Source organism: Cryptomeria japonica, unplaced genomic scaffold (genome assembly GCF_030272615.1).
Source record: "Cryptomeria japonica unplaced genomic scaffold, Sugi_1.0 HiC_scaffold_752, whole genome shotgun sequence".
NCBI lineage: Eukaryota > Viridiplantae > Streptophyta > Pinopsida > Cupressales > Cupressaceae > Cryptomeria > Cryptomeria japonica.
This window is the reverse complement of record NW_026729521.1, coordinates 1-23,654: the sequence shown is the minus strand read 5'-3', so window position 1 is coordinate 23,654 and position 23,654 is coordinate 1. Positions and strand designations below refer to the sequence as shown.

Sequence of the window (23,654 nt, the reverse complement as noted above, 5' to 3'; positions counted from 1 at the left end):
GCTACTCAAGAGTCTCAATGGAGCAATGGCTTCAATGATGATGAAATCTTCTGCACTGCTCAACTGCGGAGCAACTCAAAGGAGCCTTCGAGTCAAGTGTAACGCAGAGGTTTGCTCTTTCTTCCATTTCACTTCAGGTTTCCAGTTCACTTCATATTAATTCTTGGGAGAAAATTCGCTAATCTGTTTATTATGTTAGCAGGCTGATTCAGAGTCGAAAAAAGCCTCCCCAAGAAACGACATCTTCCCTGCTTCTACTTCGACACAGTCCGCTCAAATTCCAACTAGAAGCTCGGCGGCTCCAGCACCATTTCCCGATGCCTAATTCCCTCAGTAGAGAACCATGCGCCATTTGACATGCTAAACAGTACAAGAAAACTCCACTAGAGCATGGAATGCCATTTAAGAGCTTTCAATATTGATGTCTATGTTTGAACAGGAAGAACTATTATGGTGTATACACAAGTGGTCCGCCCTTGACGTATTCAGTGAAGGCCAATGCCAGGAGGCCAAGCATAGCAAAGCGCCCATTCCACATTTCTGCTGTGGATGAAAATATTTGCTGCGACTCGCTCTCCCTCGATATTCCATTGAACAGGGGCACCAGTGTCCCCACCGTCATTAATCCTGCAATTAACGCAAACCACGACAGTCCTCCACTATTCAGTTGCGACAACAAATCTCTTCCACTCGCCACCTCCACTGCAATGGCCGACACGAACACCAACATAGCCGCCCTTCCATTGATGATCTCCGGCGCAGGCCCTGAGAGCGCAAACAGGTCTCCAAACTTGGTGCTCATCTGTATGCCACATCGCACATTTCAGATAAAATGTTCACATGATATAAATATACTATAAATTGGGCATCTAAAACGTTTCTTACCTTTGTAGAGCTTGAAGATGAAACGCCTTCAGTAGGGGACGTTTCCTGTAGAGCTTGAAGATGAAATGCATTAGCCACAACTACATTGAACCAAAAAACTATCAAACCTTTGCCATGCACTTGACTTTGAGGCTACTGCTCGGTAATCTACTGATTCGAACCATACTATTCCTTTGGACTGCCCCGCAGTTAAGGGCTGCGGGCGCTTTCATCATCATTGAAGTCACAGCTACCATTGATGAGTGATTGCTTAGAAATAATGGATCTGTGCTTGTATCTCTAACACTTCCTTCTGAACAATTGATAATTAATATGTCTCTTCAATTTGGTTTTGAACGATTGATAGAATCTCTTTGATTGTAGCTGTGACTTTGAATTTTCACAACATAAATTTTATAACCCCTTTTTAGAACCAGTTTAGCTAAGTCCAATTTCACTTGGATATTATTTTGAAACTTTGTTTGCTCCAACAACTTTTAAGTGAAACGAGTTTCTCGAAGTTTCAGAATGATATTTTAGTAATTTGAGATGTTATTGCTAACTTTGGGCAGGGAAGTTTGATTTTAACACGGTTATTCTCAGCACCGGCTATCCAGCCGTCACGATGTACTGTAAACAGCGATGAGATTATGCGTGTCATATTCAACGAACATCTCGTAATGTAGGATTATCATGTTGTCAGATTTTAACATGCTGTGAAATAATTTTTGGACATTTTCTATGGCTCACGATCTGGAAACTAATCACGTCTTTGAGGAATTTTGTCAAACAGTTCACGTGTCCTCTCAAAAATTGCCCAACTGTAATAGTCAAAGCATCTAATGTTGAAATGGATGATGTATTTTGCACATCTACAAGAATCGATGGAGCAACAGGTGGAACCATGGGTGGATCTGGTAGGGGATTATTAGTGCGTGCCCCTAATCTATTATGTGGCATTCCACCACCAACACCCTGGAATGACTTAATATCAAAATAATTTGGTTTTTTTGTGCAATACAAAATCAGTATAATTTCTTCAAAAAATATTAAGGGATTTCATACTTACGATGTGGTGGATAATAAAAAACCATCCACCATCTATCCCAGAAGTGTCTAGCCATTTCTGCATGATCACACCATCTAATTGAAATTCTTTTCTGGGTAGGTTGCATTGGTTCGTTTGTTTTTTGGTTAGTAAAATATGGACATAAATGAGCTTTGGTTATTCTAAGATCAGTGATTTGCTTATAAGTTAATCCATCAGCATAAAAATCACGCAACTCTTGTCATCGTTTATGAAATTGATCTAATTGAGAATCAACTGATCTAACTAACTCGACACCAGTTTGCATTGATTTTGCAAACTCTAGAAGATGGGGGAGGGGGTGATTGGCTCATTTTGGATTGAAGTAATATTTTGTTCAATAACTTGTAGGTTTTCATTAATTCTTTCTCTTAAACGAATTTGATCTAATCTAGGGGGTGGAGTTGGTGGTGGTGGTGCTGGAGGTGGAGGTGGAGGTGGAGGAGGAGGGGGTTGCGGTGGGGGATTTTCACCTAACAATTCATCTATGTCAAACACATCCATCATAACAAAGAGCTCCTGCATATATAAAGATGTGCATGAATTATATAAAACTCTATGTCAAAGAACAATCTATTTTAGTTTAAAAAAAAGCATTTGTAAATAGTAACATTTTCATGTTATAGTTTTAATTCATCATATTATCAAATAACCATGGAGTGCGTGCAAGGGCCAGGGACGGCTAGGGCTGTGGGAGATGTTGTAGGGGAGGAGGACGAAGGTGACCCGGATGGTGGGTAGGATGTTGTGGGTTCCATCACGATCTTGCTGCCATCCCTTTCCCTGCTCAATGCCTTTTCGGAGTGGTTGGGGGTTTCAAACCGAAGAAGGTGCTGTGAGGGTTTGGGGGCAATCGTGTTTGCTCGCCATGCTTTGCCTGTCGTCGACCAAAAATTATTTGGCCGTTTGGTAGAATATGGTGATGATGGCTCCCCATAGTGTTTTCGGGGTTCCCTTCAATGAAGTGTCCTGGGATGATCTTGAGGCTGGGGAAGCCCCTTTCTGTGCTTGTTCTCTCCTCCTTGTTGAGGTTTGGGCTTCTAATGTTTTGGGCCTTAGGGTTTTTTTGCCCGCTACTGCTCTTTTTTCTGCTAAGGAGGAGATGTTATTTCTGAAACTCTGGCTCAAGGCCCTATGGGCAGGAGTGTTTTCTGCTCCCTCAACCTTTGCTGACGATCTGTTGAGGGGCTGTCCTATTCAACCCACTCTTACTTTTGTTTGCAGATTCTGTTGGTACGCACTCTCTATCATGCTTGGGTTTTCTCCAGCTTGCCTTATTGAGGTTGCCCTTCCTTATTCAAATGCGAAGAAGGACAACGCTTGAGACAACTTATCTCCTATAGAGGTGGAGTTGAGTCTTGCCATGGAGGATGGGTTGTGCTGGAAGATGGCTGGTGTTGTCCTTTTTCTAGACTACTGGGGTTCTAGAGGAGATCTTTCTCCTAGGTCTTTAGGTTATGGGGGCCTACCAAAACCCTTTGTTCCAGCTAAGCGTAATGGGTTTTTTCTTAAGTTGCTGGACTTTGTTCTATAGTTAGAAGTTGTTCTTCTTGTTGGCTTCGCCTAGATGATGATAAGCATCATGACTAAACCCATCTCGTTAGGCAGTGTGAGCCTAGTTTTTCTTGAGCAGGTGAATTTCTAGTTAATGGATCCACACTTTCAAGCTCTCTTCTGTCTTCTACTATAGAGGTGGATTTTTTGGTGTTGTTTGTCTTCTTGGATGTTGTTATTTTAAGGCCTCTATTTCAGTCCAAGGTGGTGGAGGGAGCCACTTCAAAACCCTTTTTTGTGGTTCTAGGAACCAACTCAAAACCCAGGTCTAAGGCTAGGGAAGCCTTTCAAAATCCCTGTGTTTCTTTTCAGCATGTTCTATCTTGTATGTTTAATCTTGTTTGGCTACAAGCTAATAGTTTTCAAGGGCCTAGTTTAGATAGTGGTTGTTTTTGGTTATGGGCTAGGCTAGTTTTTTGTTGTCTGGAATCTTTGTCTCAGGTTAAGGGAGCTCGAAACATCCCTATTGTTTGGCTGAGGATGCCTGTTAACCCTCGTCACTTTTTCTTAAGGTTAAGGCTGTAGCCTTTTCAGTGTGGCCAATTTTTTTTGTCTTGATCATATCTTTAGTGTCTGGCTAGCTTTTTCTGCCTGTGGCAGTGCTGGTGTTCGGCTGGCTTTTATCAGCTCAACAGTTTTGGGGCTGCTAGTTTTCATGGTTTGATTTATGTGGCAGCATTGTTCTGTGGGTTCCAGATCCTGGTAAAATCCAAGGGTTTCAGGTCCCTTCAAAACCTATTGTAAGGGGTTTCAGGTCCCCTCAAAACCTATTTTCCCATAATCAGAAATATTTATATGTTATTGAATGAGATACACATGAAATATAATATAATATTTAACTTAAAAAAATATACATGTACATACTATTGAATCTTTAAATATAAAATTTGAGCACAAAACTTAATAAAAAATTTCATTGAAACTTCATAAATCTATTATATATTCCATTTAATGCATTCATTTCTTGTAAAATGCATCAACTATTAAAATCAATATAAAATATTCAATACATGAACTTGTAAAAAAAGTTAAAATAAGATCAACATATATAAAGTAATATATAATAAATAATTAGTCACAATTCTCGTAAACATGTTGAATTAGTACTCTGTGTTGGAATAGTACTAATATATTAGATGGTAACCTCTCTAAGTGGTCATTTACTAAGTAAACATGTTGAATTAGTACTTCAGTGTTGGAGATGTATTAGATGATGAAGTTGGCAATTCGATAAAATCATGTCATGTCATGGCTTAATAGGTCCTATTATGGACCTATTATGCCATGATGGCATAATAGGTGGACTATTATGCAATGTCATGGCATAATAGGACTTATTATGTTGTCATGGCATAATAGGTCCTATTATGCCATGACATGATATAATAGGTCCTATTATGCCATGGCATGGCATAATAGGTCCATAATTGGTCCTATCATACCATGACATGGCATAATAGGACCTTTATGCCATGACATGGCATAGATAGTCCTATTGTGCCATTCCATGGCATAATAGGACCTATTATGGCATGTCATGGCATAATAGGACCTATTATGGCATGTCATGGCATAATAGGACCTATTATGCCATGTCATGGCATAATAGGACCTATTATGCCATGTCATGGCATAATAGGACCTATTATGCCATGACATCATATAATAGGACCAACTATGGAGCTATTATGCAATGCCATGGCATAATAGGACATATTATGCCATCATGGCATAATGTGTCCTGCTATGCCATGACATGGCATAATAGGTCCATAATTGGTCCTATCATACCATGACATGGCATAATAGGACCAATTATGGACCTATTATGCCATGTCATGGCATAGCAGGACACATTATGCCATGATGGCATAATATGTCCTATGGCATAATAGGACCATAATAGGACCTATTGTGCCATTTCATGGCGTAATAGGACCTATTATGACATGTCATGGAATAATAGGACCTATTATGCCATAATCATCCCTTAACCTAGCTACCCGTTCCTTATCGTCCTTGTCATCCTTGTCATTTCAATAACCCACCTTCCAAAAATTGTCATCCTTGCTTCTTTTTTGACTTGTCAAAGTTCTCTTCATCTAATACTTATTCAAGTTATGCTTAATTCTCTAGCTCTATTGATTCTTTCATTATTTTTTTAAGTCAAACTTTCATCCATCCTCCCACCTTATTTCTCTTTCCTTGATTCCTTCTAAATACTTTCACCTGATAACTTGCTAAATATTTCCCATCAAAGTTTGAGAATTACAATTTCTTTCGAAGTGGTACTAGGTATGAATCAAGCCTAAACTTTGATATCTAAAATTTGAAGAGTAATGTTAATTACTTAAGGTTATGCATTTGGATTTCCCTCTTTTAAAATGAATTTTTAGTTACCCCAATGTCCAGTAGCTCAAATTGTGGTTTTAATTATGTTTTTTGTCTAATCCATGAAATTTAAAACATCTCGCCTATTTTTTTGACTTCCCATAACCCACTAGAATAGCCCAAAAGGCCACAAGGTCACCTAAAAATGATCCAGGGCACTAGAAAGGTACCAATAACTAATAGTGGTAACTTTTGTATTGCCTAATGAGGAATAAGAATAATTTTGGTACATATGTGATTTAAGGAATTGGAATGGTGGCTTGCTAGAAGCGGTTAAATTTTTTCATTTATTGGTTGAAAGGCCCAATACCTAAAAAAATAATTCCTAGAAACATGTAACCCAAGTCTCACAAATTCAATATTGAAAGATTCAAAGTCCACTTGAAATTTACTATAGTGGATCAATTCTTATTACAAGTCAAGTCTCATGATGTCTCAGTAGTTTTCACTATGGATTTCATGAATTCATTGACTATCTTGCATGTATATGCTGATGTGATTGGTGAGAAAACTAACATATCATAATGCAAAGATATTGATAGTTCTAGTATGGTTTTTGATGTCAGGATTGCATTTTTGAGACAACATGGTGCAAGATGCAACATTTTTGAAAATGGCATAATAGGTCCTATTATTCCATTGCATGGCATAATAGGTCCATAATTGGTCCTATCATACCATGACATGACATAATAGGACCATAATAGGACCTTTATGCCATGACATGGCATAAATGGTCCTATTGTGCCATTTCATGGCATAATAGGACCTATTATGGCATGTCATGGCATTACAGTAATAGGTCCTATTATGCCATGTCATGGTATGATAGGACCAACTATGGACCTATTATGCAATGTCATGGCATAATAGGACATATTATGCCATCATGACATAATGTGTCCTATTATGCCATGACATGGCATCATAGGTCCATAGTTGGTCCTATCATACCATGACATGGCATAATAGGAACATAATTTTTCACCATGGCATAATGTGTTTTATTATGCCATGTCATGGCATAATAGGACTTACTATATTCCTATTATGCCATGACATGCCTTAATATGAAATGATGGCATAATATGTCCTATTATCCCATGACATGCCATAATAGGTCCATAATTGGTCCTATTATGTCATGTCATGGAATAATAGGAAAATAGTTATCAAATCTATAACATTTGACTATGTCAATGGCTAATTCTTAATGAATATTCATTTTTTGAAGCTCTCATTACGAAATTAGAGATATTATACAAGAGGAGAGAATTAAATCCCTCTAATATTGGTGTATAAACTACGAAGCCTTTGATTTACCAGATGGAATATCTAAGTAGGGTCATCATGAATGAGGACCCTTGACGTTTACATTAGAGCTATGGATGACCTTGACCTTGGTAGCCCACCACTTCCATGTGTAAGAATATATGTGTTAATGTCGAGTTCACACCATTAGGGTAAATGAAGTTACAATGTTAGGACTTTTAGAATAGAGGAAGAGCACTTGGTCAAGCAAGTTGATATTCATTATAAAGTGAAAGAAGAAAATGAAAAAACTTATTGAGATTGAGACAGAAACTTTATGATAACTCATACACTAGCGTCTCTTTCATAATCTTTAATAGACATGACTACACATACGTTAGTTAACATTATCTATGCTCAATAGCATATAGTTCATTTTCTTTATTTGACACATTTGAGAGGTCATAGTTTGACTTTATTATGCCATATCATTGTATAATAGGACATATTATGCCATGATGACATGATATGTCCTATTATGTCACGACATGCCATAATAGGTCCATAATTGGTCCTATTATGCCATGACACATGCCATGATATTTCAGTTTGGTTTTGGTTTTGATACATCCATTTAGTTTCTATTTGGTTTTGATTTGGTTTTGGTTTTGATTTCCATTTAGTTTGGGTTTTGTTATGATTTGGTTTTGGTTTTGATGTTTGTGAGATATCTTGTATCTTGTAAATTTGATATTTTGTTTTGTTAACTATCTAGATTTGGTTTTGATTTGTAAATTTATTGATTTTGGTTTAGTGTTTAGGGTTAAATATTGAAGAATATTTCAGATCAAAATTAAGAATTTACAAATGTAAAAACAAATTTACTTATAGGCTACTTTAAAACAAAACTTAAATAATGCTCAAAAATAAAGAAAAATATACAAGAAAATTAAAAAATGTGAAAACTGATGATCAAATGTGTACTTGGGATAGTGGTGGAGGCTTGAAATGGAGTCCACGGCATGAGGGCCCATTTTTGATCTCCTTTTCTCACTATAGTTGTAGGTAAAAATGACAAAATGCGCTCGAAAAAAATGGGTTAAATCGGATTTAAAAATGGGACCCCGTTTCATTTTCAAGTGGGCCCCCATTTGTTCTCAAATGGGGGCCCATTTAGTTTCTCCTCGGGCCCTCGTTACTTTCTGCCTCGGGGGCCCAAAGAAGAAACAGGCCCCCATTTTTTGAAAATGGGCCCCTGCTTATAAGAGTGCATTTTCCAACCCATAGACTTCTGCCAATTTGTGACCCATTACTTTGCACTTACCCGGAGGGTAAATGTCAGATTGACTGGTTTGGTCCGTGAGATTTGGTAGTTTGGAAGATGATCGACTGTTGCGTTTTAAAGTTTTCAAATGCAAGTTAGAGCTATTGTTTCGCTCGCACGAGTATTAATGGCAGATGAGACATTGGCGTTTCATTCCAAATAGTAATAAAAGTACTCTTAAAAGCTATTCTTGATTCGTAAAGAATTTCATAGTGATCCAGAAGACATTCCTGTAGCTGAAGAAGATTGAGACGTTTTCTTGCAACACAGAATCGCTATCCCTCTAGTATAATTGAAACAGTAAGTTCATCTGAGCTCGTTCATTTGTTCTTGAAACAATTAATGTTGTGCAGAAAATTATAGGAAGATAATTTCAATTGTTCTAGGGTTAGAAGCTAAACAAAAAAAAGTGAAATTTGCTTAAATTACTATTGTAATTTAAATCTTGTGTTAGCCATAGTTATTTGTTTCTCAATTTAAAGATGTAGTAGGAAACCCTAGCTCAAAATATGGTTCCCTCACAAAAAAATTTAGGGTGAATTGAATACATGAAAATGAATCTTTATGATGATTTCTTGGACCAATTTAAGCCATCAACAAATGATAGATACCAAGGGCAAAAATTTGTCAGTGGAAAAACCCTAGTAGAAGGGTTAACTCAAAAAGCATACCACTTGGTGGATGTTACGATACCAATGACTAGATTAGAGATGTTCAAATTATGGTATGGACAGAGAAACTTGCATTCCCCACTATCCAGTCCTTGGCAGTATGATTTGGGTAAATTAGTGGTGCCGGGTGTCTTCATGGATGTCGACCTTCTCAAGGCTATTACAAATTGATATGACCCTATCTCGAGGGTTATTAGGGGAAATAATGGAGAGAATTTGTTGACCATCAAAAGGGAAGAATTCCAGGAGATTTTTGACCTATATGAACCATCTACGAATCTAGTGTAAGTAGACCTGAATGAGTTAAAAGAAGAATACTATAAAATGGAGTTCATTAGAAGTAATTATCTTCCAATGTATTTGGCTAGAGTAGGAAACACAACATAGCACATTGGCCCTAGCTCAGAGGAGCCATTCCCTATTGGCTCTTTTGCTCCCTATTTTCAGGCTACCCTTTTCTCTCTGTGTCAGGTATTGGGTTTCAATCCAATTACAGTTATGCCACCTTATTTCATGTACATGGCCATGCAAATTCAACATCCGGATTATATAGTGGCCTTTTTCTCTCTGTGTCAGGTATTGGGTTTCAATCCAATTACAGTTATGCCACCTTATTTCATGTACATGGTCATACAAATTCAACATCCAGATTATAGAGTGGTTTTTGACTTCTCCCCATACCTTGAAGATAAGATTCATGAGGGGTTATAGGATATTAAAACTGAAGTGGCTAGTACTAAATTCTTCTAGTATTCCTTTCCCATGCATATGTTCTTATTTAGGAACATAGATTACGTTGAAGGCACCATGAACCTCAAAAGGACAATTGATAACAAGGAGATTCAAGTGAAGGTTTGGAGCTCGGATATGTCTTGGGATAGATAGGAGGCTAGCTTTGTAATATTTGACAATAACTTTTCTTCTAAGTTGAGGCCAAGGTTGACAATAAAACCACCGAGGATCCCCAAGGAGCTGCATGATTTTTTAAGGCCCAAAGAGAGGTTTCCACTTGTCAGGATTGAGCACAATTGGGGGGATTTTATCCCTTACTCTGTAAGCAGTGTTATCAAAATCTATGGTTTCTCTGGACAACCACATGTACTACCTTTTAACGTTCCTTTGAGAATGGGGTTTTTTGACGTAATGTGGCAGATAGGGTGTATTCATGACAAGGAATTAAAGGGAAAAGGCAAAGAAACAATTTTCCCTGATTACACTATCATCCCTTATTTTGTAATTCTAAAAGGAGGATATGAACATTTTGATAAATTCTTTGCACCATATCGTTTAGGGGTGAGCATAGCTAGACATAGTGATCCTGAGGGTTCTTACAATATATTCAAGACAAGAATAAAAGGAGGTCTATTGCCTCATGAGCATAAGTTTCCTAAAGATAGAATTATAAATGAATTTGATCCCATGATTCAGGAGTGGAGAAAAGAGAAATGGATAATCTTCAAAAAGTTAGGGGCTACAATTCATAAAATGGATCCAAGTTATGATCCAATAAAGGATTTTACTCCATTTTTTTGTGAAGGTCAATTTTGTTATGAATAATTTTGATGAATTGAATCTAATTTTGAAGGAGAAGAAGGTCAAACTTGAAGAAGTTCATGGCCGACAAGTTGAAAGAGGGGATGTACATCGTCCAACACCCATCATTATGGAGGGATCAACTTTGATTCAGCATATGGGGATGCAATAGTCAAGCTCATGACCTCCTTTGTCTCAAAGAGCAGGTGGCATGGTAGAAAGGAGACCTGCTCATGAATCTTCTCAAAAAAGAGCAAGAGAAGAAACAAATGATGAAGAGGAGAGCAACAACAACAATGGAAGGTTAGTAAGAAGAAAGGGTAAAAAGATAATGAGTACAAATCTTTCCCTGAAGATGCAAATCAAGCCTTTTAAAGGAATCAAGATCATTGATCTCGAAGACTCAGATAGAAGTCCTTCACCATCACTTGTTCCCTTTTCACCTATAAGGCATGGTGAAGAACAAATGGAGGAAGATATGTTTGTAGCAACAAGTGCAAAAATGAAAATTGGTATTCCCCTTTTGCCCCCTGATTTGGAATTGGACCTCACTCCTTTATATATTCAAGTTAAAGCTTTCAGGGATGCAAGAAAAAAAGTGTGTGATAAGTTCCTTGAAGAAGATACTTTTGTGAGCAACCCAGCCTTTTTGCAATTAGTATGGAAGATGAAGATCGAAGAATACAAAAGAAAAACCACTAAGAAAAAGGCCCAAAGGCCAGACAAGTCTGATCAAGAAAATCAGGTAGAGGTCAAGAATGAAATGATGGAAGAGTTTAAGGAAATCACTGCTGATGAGGGCAGGATGATTATAAGTCAGGATGGAGTCCTGGTTTTACTAGAATGGGACATAGCAGATGTTGTGGCTTTTGATGCAATCAGGAAATCAAAAGGTCAGTATTTCAGTTCATAGGAGCAAGGTTGGCATTAAAAGGATCAAATTTTGTAGTTGATTATGCAACTTTGGCAATATGGGCATTAGAGGAAGGACCTAGAAAGCCTAACATCAATGTCTTAAACCCCAATTTGAGGAGAGGCCTTATTACAAAAAGAGCATTTGACACATCAAGTGTAGAGGCTACAAAGTTGAATGTTGATGTTGCTCAGTTGGCACATGAGACTTCAAAAAGAGAAGCCTTGGCAAAGGTGGAGCTGATGAGAAAGTTTGATAAACTGTTCAATGATTACAATGCAGCTCAACAAAGGTGTGTGGAGTTGCAAACGAGAGTGCAATTCTTTGAGCAAGGACAGATAAAGGATTTTGTTCATGCACTTATAGGGCCATCTAAGCCATCAACATCTAGGTCATCACTTGTTGTCCAGGAAGAAGAAATAGTTCAACCTGATATAAATGGTGTTATCCCTGGTATGTCATTAGTCCCATATGATGATGATGAGCCTGAAGCCACTAGATCAACTGAACCAACTCAGTCTCATCTTTTTGAAAAGATTGTTGAATTAGACAATAAGCTGAAAGAATCAGAAGATCAATTAGCTGGACAACAAAAGGAAATAGTTAGCTCAGTGCTAACTCATTTAAATGAAAAAGTTGATAGTAGACTCAATAGTGTTCATGCCTTATATTCTTTATTATTTAATGTTATTCAAATATTTGATGATGATAAAGAAGTGGCAATTCCTTTGTTTACAAAATGGTTGCAAAGGGGAAATAAGCTCAGAATAATGTCCATGGCTTCTAAGTATCATGTTGAGAGACCATGTGCACTCCAACCAACATATTTGTTGGTAAAATCAATGCAGGGAGCCCAAATTTTGCTGGAAAATATAGAAAGAAAGGTAAGGGAACTAACGAAAATTTTTAGTGAGTTGAATCAAATGCTTTTGCAAGATATTAAGGATAAAGATGGGCCAGTCAAGCCTCTACAATTTTGGAAGAAGGAGGCAAAAAGAATCATCAGTATTCAGGTAGAGCTAATATGCGAAGGGATAAACATGGATATGCTAGAGGATAGCATGGATAAAATAATTCGCAGAGGGTCATTGTTTGAAACTTTTGAAAGAGAGGCAAACCAAGTAGCCATTAAATACATTCCATACGGGGCTAAAGTCGATGAAGTCATGAGTTTTGACTGGCCATTCGATGAAGAGTATAGTGCATGGAGTAGGATGTATCTAAATGATGAATAAAGGTTGCAAACAGTTTGATATAACTCTTTTTCTCTTCTAGTGGTGGATATTTTTGTACTCATATAACAGTGATCATGGTAAAATTCATCATGAGTTTTAGAGAAGCGGCCACAGATTTTGATCTTGTATGAAGAAAATCAAGGATGAAATGTTTTTGTAACAAAATGTAGTTGTATGTGATCATTTTGAGATGATAGGTGTCTCCTCTGGCCTGAAGCTTGTTTGCTCCCTTGTTTTTTATAAAAGGGAATTCAGGGCTATGAGATAGTGTTCCGATTTCGGTCCCTTGAGTGTTCCAAATTTCTGGTTCCAATAGCAAAGTCTAGGTGAAACAAAAAAGTTATAAAAGCTCATTTGTAGAGCAAAATAGAAAGAGTCGTGTGTCTTTTCTTCTGCAGGTTCTTGAAGGAGTTATGTATAAATTGTATTTTGAGAGAGACAGTCATAATGTTCAATAGAAATATAATTCAAACCCATTTCTCTCCAGTGTATTTTTTTATTATATTTTGAATGAATAACATTAAGGATTTAATCATTCATTGTACAGTTGTGGTGTATGTATTTTATGTTCATGCTTTGGTCTAAGGGGCCAATTAAATGCTTTAGTAGAATTGCAAAGTGTTAAGGATATTTGCAGAGATTTTGATAAGTAATTTTGTGTTTTGGTTGCAAATATGATGTATTGCAAGGCAATATTATCTTAGGTTTATATGTTGTTAGATAAATTCTGTCAGAATACATTTTATGTAGTATGAATTCATGTACCCAATGTAGTAAGACACTGATCGTAGCTTGCAATTGTCTTGGTGTTGATTTTGTGTTCGAAATCACTAGTTATTTGCTATGATTTGTTGAATATCATAATATTTTCATTTACATGTATGTTGCAAAGTGCATATAATCATCCCATGCTCCAAATTCATTGAGGATCACTAAGGAATTTGCCATTCCTGAGCATTCTCCCTTTTTGTCTAGCCTTTACACGAGATTATCTGCTTTATTTTATGTGTGATTTGTTAGTGTGGCATAGAGATCACAAATTGGCATAGGGAATACCCTCCCGAGCTTTGCAGAGCCCAAAGTGTAGAAGGATCTTGTATCCTTGTTGAAGTTGGTCCAAGTTTGAAGAATATTAACAGTTGGAAGTGGCTTTCCATAGATATTTGGAGGAATCAGCTTCGTCTCTGCCCTGTGGCAGTGTAAACCCATTTTCGGGCACCAACAGCTGTAACCCAAAATCTATGCCACCTTGAGCTGGAAAAAAACATAGCCAAGGAAAAGGAAATCCAGGTTTTGAAAGGCATCCTAGAACCTTTTACAAAATATAACACTTTGAACTGCAAAACATGCAATCAAAGAATAGAACGAAACAGAGAAGACAAGGAGGTTTTCAAGAGAACATTGTCGCAGGTGAATAGTGGAGGAGTGTCGTGCTTTGCGTTAATTGCAGGATTATCGATGATGGGGACACTGGTGCCCCTGTTCAATGGAATATCGAGGGAGAGCACGTCGCAGCCAATATTTTCATCCACAGCAGAAATGTGGAATGGGCGCTTTGCTATGCTCGGCCTCCTCGCATTGGCTTTCACTGAATACGTCAAGGGTGGACCGCTTGTATACACACCATCATAGTTCTTTATATCCAAATATTGGAAGCTCTCACATGGCATTCCATGTTCCAGTGGAGTTTTCTTGTACTGTTTAGCATGTCATACAGTTCAATTATACAAGACCTTGTTAAAAATTCAATCTTTATACTATAAAGCAAGTTTGAGTTGAACTACTAGGACGCGTAACTATTTTTTGAAAGCTTGTTAAACAACAAATGCAATAAGACTTCTTAGAGTTTAAATGCTCTTATACGTTTCAAATATGTTCAAAATAATTCAAATCAATGCAAGAATTTAAATATCTGAAGAACTGGAAGAAGTTTCATTGGTCTAATAAACATGATATTAAAAGTTATGTTCTGAATAATAGTAAGAAACATGGAGATCCGCATGTGAATGAAGAGTGATATACAATGCTTTGAATGATATTAACACATCGAATACATCTAACAATAATGTTAGAAAGGTAGAACATTTAAAACCTTTCATCACTACTATTAATAATATCACTTTCTTCACAACTAACTCAAAATCATGAAGGGCAGTGATGAAAATCTGTCATCACAGTTCTGTAGAAACTATCTCGTTATTTCTACCACATGCCAGCATTAAATATGCAATCTGCAAATGTCGAAGAAGTAGATGAGTGTAGAAGGTCATTATTTGGTGTAAGATAAAATTAATAAAAATTAAGTTTTTCTATGCAGCAGCATAGTTGTGTAAACAGTTATATTCCTGCGTGTGTATTTTTATGTAATTCACCAGCAACAAGTGATGTCAGAGCTAGGTTTGGCAAAGCGAGTCACTAAAGGAGGTTCCAGAATATTTAAAGCCACTACTAAAAAGTGTTATCAATGCAACGAGGGTGAAATTTGTCAAAATTAAGTGTAAGGTTCATGACGTTCCTTGGGAGTAGATTTGAAAGAGTTCAAAAGAGATCAGTCAAAGAAGATTGCTTCCATTGAGCACAAAAATAAATATATAGAATTTAAGGAAAATAATAAACATCCATGCAATAAGGCCCTCACCTGAACATGATCTAACTATACACTATTATTCACAAACCCAGATGCAAAAAGTTTATATGTTAGGTCTAGGCCTTAGGAATATCCCAATGAGCACAAATTGTAAACTAGAAAAAAATTTGTTCATCCAAGGATTAGGGATAGAAAAAATAGGGCATTGGGGTGCTAATGGATCCACACTCTAGGAACAATAGTGTCCATATTGTAAGGAGGGGAGGATCCAATAGAAAGAGTCTCTTGAGAAAGGATGTGGGAGCAAGTAACATCTTTAAAATTGAACATTATAAAAGGGGGCCCAATCAAAGGGGACCCATAATCAACCTCCAACATAATCTGAGAGGAAATAAGGGGCAAAATTTCAAGAGAAGGAACTGTAGGATGGACATGTGAGCCACCCTCACACATAGGTAGTAGAGATGCACTAGGGGCAACAAGGGGAGAGAGGAAACCTATACACAAAAAAAAAATAGATTGGAGATTGTCATCGAGAAAACCCTATATAATCTCAAGGGTAGATCTAGCACCAAAAAACCAAGAATCTAGCTAATTTTCCCAAAAAATCATCATTAGGATCAAAATCCCAAGGCATATCTACATATATAGCACCCCTAACTCCACCCAAACTGGAGTCCCCAAAACAAAGACCATGACTACCACAGAAAGGAAAACTAGAGGCTCTGCAAGCTACCCTCAAACTATTCAAGCAAGCTTCAGAGCAAGATTAAAGGGAAGAAGAACCAACCTCTATGCCTTTAGGGAAACTAGTTGAGGAATGGCCAAGGATATATTATGTAATAGGATTGGCTACCTCCTCTCTTGTACCTTCTATCACCCATAATCCACAATCACGGTTCTTGAAGATCCCAAAGTAGGATATCTTCATCTCCATCCTCTTCACCGCCTTCATCCTCACCATCACCAAGGATTGCTCCAGACCTATTGTCATTACCTACCTTAGGTAGGTCTTTCAACATCATTCTCGCCTTCACCTTCATCATTCCTATCCTTGCAAGATATTGAATATTGCTTTGTTCACCATTTGGATTATCTTATTGTTATTACTCCTAGATTAATTAATTATAATAATCAAATTTAGAAAATGCTAAACTACAGATACCAAAACCTAACTTCAATGTTGAATTATAAAACTACATGAGCCTAAACAAGAATATATCTACATTCATAATATTAAATTTTGATCTCCTATTAAATTTAAGAAAAAATGTAAAAGAGTTAATGAACTTGTTAACAAATAGAAAATAAGATACAATAATAAACTGAAAAATAATTCTTTAAATTATAGTGATAAATCAATGAATAAATTGAATATGTTAAGAAAAATAAAAAATATTAATCCAATCAAATATGAATTAAGAAGATTGTAAATAAGAAAACTAGTAAGTGAAAAAGGATATATATCACGACACATGTAAATGATATCCAAACAATTTATATCATTATTACATGAAGAATTAGTATTATCAAAAGGTATAATAATTGCAGCAAGGACTAAGGAAGGTGTAACATTATCATATAAAACAACATCCCTAGATAGATAATTAGAATATAGGGTTATCTCGTCATTATCATAAGTTAAAGCATGGGAAGTTAGAGTGCTCAAAGGAAAAATATCATCATGTTCATGCATTTGATAACTATCATTAGACATGTGTGGAGTAACAAAATGAATCTAATGGACAAGTGAACTAATTATCCAAAATATAAGGATAGTTGATAGGAGCTACCATGAAGGAAGAAAAATTAAAAAAAATGATGAAATAAGACCTACATAGATGACATTCTCATCCATCAAATAAAAATACATAGAACCTAGCAAGTGGGAGCTAAAGTCAAATAGATTGTATGAAGAAATTAAAATTGGTAATACAAGTATGAATAGAAGATAAAAATAAAGATCTATGAGAATGTAGTCAATGATGTAACCATAATGTGTAACCATAATGTGTAACCAAAGGATGATAGGGTAAGATGGAGAGAACATACTATAAAACTCTAAAATCTAATACAAATAAATAAATCATACATCAATATAAGGTGTATCAAAACCTTATTTAGGTTTCAAACAAAGGATAGATAGTAAAGAAAAATATGAAACTCTATTGTAGAAGTTTTCAACTCTAAGGCTAAACCCTAAATGAGTGTAAGATAAGTCAGGTTCACAAAGATGTAGAGAACATAAATGTTTTCCTTAAAATATGTAGGACTATGAGAATAAATAAAATTATTAAAGAAATAATTAAGATTCAAAAATGAAATGAGCCTAATCATTTTCATATATAGAAATAACCATAAAAATTGAAATGATAGAATATGATAGTTAAATTAAAAATTATTGATGGAATATTATTATTGATATCAATAATCGATTTACCTTGAGAATGTTGTGCTTCATGTTAAAAAAAAAATTCATTGGTTTAAAACTAATAAGACTCTTTTTTCTTTAGATATATTATCTTAAATGTTAACTATCTATTGTTATGGTTCACATCTATGTTACTATGAAAAAATGTATATTTTAATCAAACTTGACAAAATTTCACAATAGCAACACAAAATACTAAAATATCAAACCTATGTTGAATCAACCCTCTATAGAATACATATTCCCATATACAACATAAAAGTACTTGCAATAATATAAGATGGGGTGATCAAATGAAAGCAAGAGTAGAATAATTTAAATTTGTAAGGCATGAATAAATAAAAGGTAATAAGACAGATCTATGGGAATGTAATAAATAAAATAACCACAATGTAGAATGAAATGTTGAGTGTGTAAGCATAATGTAAAGATCATCCATAAAATCCCAAAATCTAATGTAAATAGACTAGTAATAATACAAGAGTATAGTTTGTATTCAAATCTTATTTATCTTTAACAGAATGGGTAGTTAGTTAAAAAATAAAAGATGAAATTCTAATGTAGAAGTATTAAACTTTAAAGATAAAACTTAAGGAGTGTAACTCAAATTCACAAAGATTTAAGAAAAATAAATAAGTTCCTTAAATTATCTGGGGCGATAAGAAAACATACAATCGATGAAGAAATAATTAATTAATGTAAAGAATATGGGGCTTGTCATTATCCTAAAAATAAATAAATACAAAACTTTAAATAATTGGATGTGAAACTTAGATCAACAATTAATTATGGGAGAATGTTTTTTATTATATTAGAAGGGAGAAGGCCCTGAACCTACAAAACAACAAAATCAGAGTACAACAACAAAAGAGGCGGCATCAAACAACCAGACAAGAAAGCCCAACCAATTATTCCTCAAAAGTAAACAAAAATTAACATGACTCTATAACTAAACATACCAATATTAACTAAGAACCACCTTCCAAGCATAGTAAAAGTAATTCGAGTATTAACAAGATTAAGAAATTTAACTATAGAGATAGTCATCATAAAAGTCTTTTTTATGTGGCATGCAAGCCTCATACTATCAGATATACTAACTACAACCACTACTATCTTAAGCAGAATATTTAAAAAATCAAAAAATAAGAAAAATAACTTAATCATTGTTGATCATATCCTAATTTTGCTGATGTCTATTAACCTGATTCGCCCAAGTATCCTCCTGATTGTCCTCCCTATCTTCAAAGTCCTTGTCCATCTTCCCTTCCTTTTCTAGCTTTCTTGCTTTCTTCTTTATCTTGCTTTGTCTTGACATGAACCCTATTGCAGGTTGTAGTCATCATTTTTTTCTTTTGAGTTCATGGTTCTCTCATTAAGCTCCATAATCTGATCCTCCAAGTTTTTGCTACTTTCTTTGTTTGTCGGAAAATCCAGTGAGCAGGGAACCATCTCCTCATCCTCTTGAGGATTGGAAGGTTGTGAGTTCTGGTCAGAATCCTCCATGACCTCCTCAGATTCATTCTCTCCTTCCATCTCCTCCTTGCATTTCTCTTCTTGTTCCTCTTCTTCTTCTTGGAACTCTTCATCCTTTGAATCCTCATTAGATATATCCTCCATGTTGTCAATAAATGATTTTCCAATCCTCTTGAGGATTGGAAGGCTATGAGTTATGGGAGAATGTTGTGCTTGGTGTCAATAATTGACTTTCCTTTGTTAAAAAAATTTAAGTCTCTTTTTGATGAAGATATTTGATCCTAAATATTAAATATATATTTGTCTAGTTCATTATATGCTTGCACACTTGATATTAACAAGTACATACCAATTTTTTTTTCTTTAACGTGCATATATTTGGTTTGATAGATTTTGCATAATATAATTCACTCTCTATGATGTCGATATCCAAGTTGATGTAGGATTAGGTGCTATTTATAAAAATATTCTGAAAATATGTTCCTCAAAATATAATTTACAATGACAAAAAATAGCTCTATTAATGAAGAATAAAAATTTACAAATCAATGATCAATAGAATCACGATATACAATGCCATGAACTAGTTTCATGGATAAATATATCACTGATAAACTAATTATAACATTTGTAGCACAAATAAGAAAAAAACCGTAAAAATAAAGGAAGATAGCATGTGTTTTATTTCCATTATTAAAATACCAATTATCTACACAAATAATTGTTTTCTAAGTGTCGTTATCAAGCAATAATTGAATTGATATATCTTTCTTTGTTTTCTACATCATAGATTTATACATAGTCACTTTAAAATTTAATTAAATTTACAATCAAGATGATAAATTAAAATCATAAACTATCAATCATCTCTATATAATTGAATTAGTGAATTATTTACTCATCAAATTCTACATTTAATTAATTTTTTTCTTTTAATTTTGATCCTACGAGATTATAAAAATATGCATCTTGAAGAATATATCATTACCGATCTTTCTCATTCAAAAGGAGATCCATAAAACAACCGAAAAAAAAGAGTAAAAAATAAACTTCACCTATTCACGTTGGGGAGGTGACTAATATGTGGAAGCTTCACCTATTGAACGGTGACTATGACAGAGCGCGTGTTTTAATCAACTTCCCAGAAAAAAAATTCGCAAAAAACATCTCAAATTTTTGTCGCAATAACAACTCATATTCCCAAAATATCTTTCTAAACTCGTTCCCCTGAAACGCTGTAGGACTAAGCAAGGTTTCAAAATAATATCAAAACTGAAACTCGAGTGACCGATGTCCACCTTTGAGTGGACGAAAAATTGGTAGAATCTTCACGTTGAGGAGGAGAGTAATGTGTGGAAACTTCATCTAAACAAATTTGCGGGATATTTACTAGCCACGTTTGTAAACTCACGTCATTCGCTTCCCTGATTCGGTCCATTTTACACCACCAAATTCGATCCTTCCCAAGCTATAAAACCAACAACGAGTCCTCAAGGAGATATTCTAAGTATCAATCATTCTTAAGCAACTCGAAAGGAAAGTACTCGCACAGAATTCATCTTTTCTTAGCACTCATCGATGGCGGCCATGGCTTCAATGATGATGAAAGCACCCGGAGCCGTTAACTGCGGGGCAGTCAAAACGAATAGTGTGGGTAAGTCAAGTGCATGGCTGCAAAGGTTTGCTATTTTGCTGTTGTTCGTTTAGCTATTTTGCTCTTTATTCTTAAAAAGCTTTGGCTAATGCGTTTTATTTTGCTACGTGGATCAGGATCCAAAGGAAACGTCCTCTACTGAAGGCGTTTCTCCTTCAAGCTCTACCAAAGGTAAGAAACGCTCTAGATGCCCAATTTATAGTTTATTTATATAATGTGGACAATTTATCTGATATAGGAAATATGGAATCCAGGTGAGCACGAAATTTGGCGACCTGTTTGTGTTCTCAGGGCCGGCGCCGGAGATCATCAATGGAAGGGCGGCTATGTTGGGGTTCGTGTCGGCCATTGCAGTGGAGGTGGCCAGCGGAAGAGATTTGCTGTCGCAATTGAATAGTGGAGGACTGTCGTGGTTTGCGTTAACTGCAGGATTAATGACGGTGGGGACACTGGTGCCCCTGTTCAATGGAATATCGAGGGAGAGCACGTCGCAGCCAATATTTTCATCCACAGCAGAAATGTGGAATGGGCGCTTTGCTATGCTCGGCCTCCTCGCATTGGCTTTCACTGAATACGTCAAGGGTGGACCGCTTGTATAAACACCTTAATATCTATTTCTATTCAAGCACAAGCTCCAGTATTGGAAGCTCTCGCATGGCATTCCATGTTCCAGTGGAATTTTCTTGTACCGTTTAGCATGTCATACAGTTCAATTATACAAAACCTTATAAAAATATTCAATCTTATACTATAAAGAAAGTTTGAGTTCAACGACTAGGGCACTTTACTATTTTTTGAAAGCTTGTTAAACAACAAATGCAATAAGATTTCTTAGCGTTTAAATACTCTTATACATTTCAAATATGTTCATAATAATTCAAATCAGTGCAAGAATTTAAATATCTGGTGAACTGGAAGATTTCTCATTGGTCTACCAATTTATGTAGATGTTCAGTCTTATCATACATCTATTAGTTTTACCCATGCACTAATTCATTAATACCTTCATTTTACAATTCTTGTGGCCTAAGTCATTTTGACATGCATAAAATTAATTATGTGTCTTTATATCTGATTCCTACAATTTTAAAACTCAAATTCAAATTTTAGTTTACTCATAATCATTTGTTATTTGTCAAAGCTAATTAAAACACATGTTTAGATGATTTATAGTTATGTTCTTGTATTTAAAGGCAAATTCATTTGCATTCTTTTAAAAGTTGTGTATGGAAACTTATGTATCCCCATTTAAACTATATTCACATACATTCATTATTTAAATTTATAATATATTACAATCAATTTCCACGTACATCTAGACATTCACTCCATGTATTGAGATTATCATTTCACTATGTGAGTTTTTTTTTCATTCGTATTCAAGATTGATCATATCGTCTATTGGAATGAACCTAACATTTTAAACTTCAAATTTAAGTTCTTAGATCCTAGCCTCATTTATTAGTCATTATGAGCTAGCCTTGTGCATGTTTGTTAGATGTGTTATTATGTCTCTTCAAATCATTGATCTAGTTAATCAAATCTTCTAGATCTAAAGTTTCTAAGCAACATGAGAGATCAATCTTAGGTTTGCTTCTAGCTTTCACCAAGGTAATTGAATTTTTTTCATTCATTCTAAGGTCCTCCACAAAATTATATTTTTTCATTACACCACTATGAATAGATGACGGATAAAGATTCAATATCATATCACAATTTTCTTCAAGAAAGTAGTATTAGGTGAAATGGTTTCAGCTAAACTACATGACATAATTTTTTTTTGACAAAACTCTATAACATGAAACAATAAGTTTTCTATATTCTCATTTTAAAACATAGATAAGATTGAATTCACATAGATTGTTTTGTCCAGATTATTTTTGAGGAAAAATGTTCTAGTTGAAACACTTTGTCTCAAAATGTCTATATGACAACCTTTGTGGCATTTTAACCCTTGTTGAAAAAAATCAATTTTAACTCTAGATTTGTTTAACTCAATCTTATCTCTCCAAAATGTAATTAAATTGTCCAATCAAATCATTTCACCTGGATTGTGCTTCCTTCGAATCAATCTCGACTGTTCATTAAAGATCAATGCTGACCTTTGGTCTCCCTCTTGATTTGGTTATAAATTCGGGCTCTCATTCTTCAATCGGCATCTGAGAATTTTACATCGTTATTATGCTAATATTGTGTTGCGGGTTATAGAGGAAATTTTGAAGAAGCTTTGCATAGTTAATTCATCAGTCAACTTAGTTTTCATTTAGATTTCTAGTTCATTAGCAACTTAGATTCAATTCTCTTATATAGATTCAATTTCTTGCATATAATCTAGATTACCTTCATTTAGAGCTTTGATCATTTAGCTTGATAATCTCATTTGGCTTAATCAATGAATCTTGCATTCAATCTTGCATTTAATTATTAATTTTGCATTCGCCTAGTTGCATGCATTTAAAAATCCTCTGTTTGAGTGTAGTCTAGTCACTCGATAGCTTTGCAATCTGAGAGAAATACACACTCACACTTTCTAGGAGGCAATAAGCTAACTTGCAATGGATTTTATTTTGTTGTTTTTGATTAACTAACCCAGGAAAATAATGGTTTATTGAAGCATTTGTGCCCTTGCAGGTTCCCCAAATTTCACACACACACATATGTGGATTTTTCAATCGAAGGAACA

The 23,654-nt window shown here is 35.3% G+C and overlaps 2 protein-coding genes across 2 annotated transcripts; one reads left to right on the top strand and one right to left on the bottom strand.

The window, feature by feature from the left end:
* Window positions 1-448: 448 nt before the first annotated feature.
* LOC131058390 (early light-induced protein 1, chloroplastic-like) lies at window positions 449-1,121 on the bottom strand. Its single transcript, XM_059216130.1, has 3 exons — window positions 1,052-1,121; window positions 886-965; window positions 449-802 (listed from the first exon to the last, which is right to left on the bottom strand). The coding sequence occupies exons 1-3, from the start codon at window positions 1,119-1,121 to the stop codon at window positions 449-451; spliced, it is 504 nt and encodes a 167-aa protein (XP_059072113.1).
* Window positions 1,122-20,895: 19,774 nt separating this feature from the next.
* On the top strand, window positions 20,896-21,748 carry LOC131872732 (early light-induced protein 1, chloroplastic-like). The gene is made up of 3 exons (XM_059216128.1): window positions 20,896-20,971; window positions 21,051-21,142; window positions 21,226-21,748. Exons 1-3 carry the CDS (start codon window positions 20,896-20,898, stop codon window positions 21,568-21,570), a joined length of 513 nt encoding a protein of 170 aa, XP_059072111.1. The 3' UTR covers window positions 21,571-21,748.
* Window positions 21,749-23,654: the final 1,906 nt, after the last annotated feature.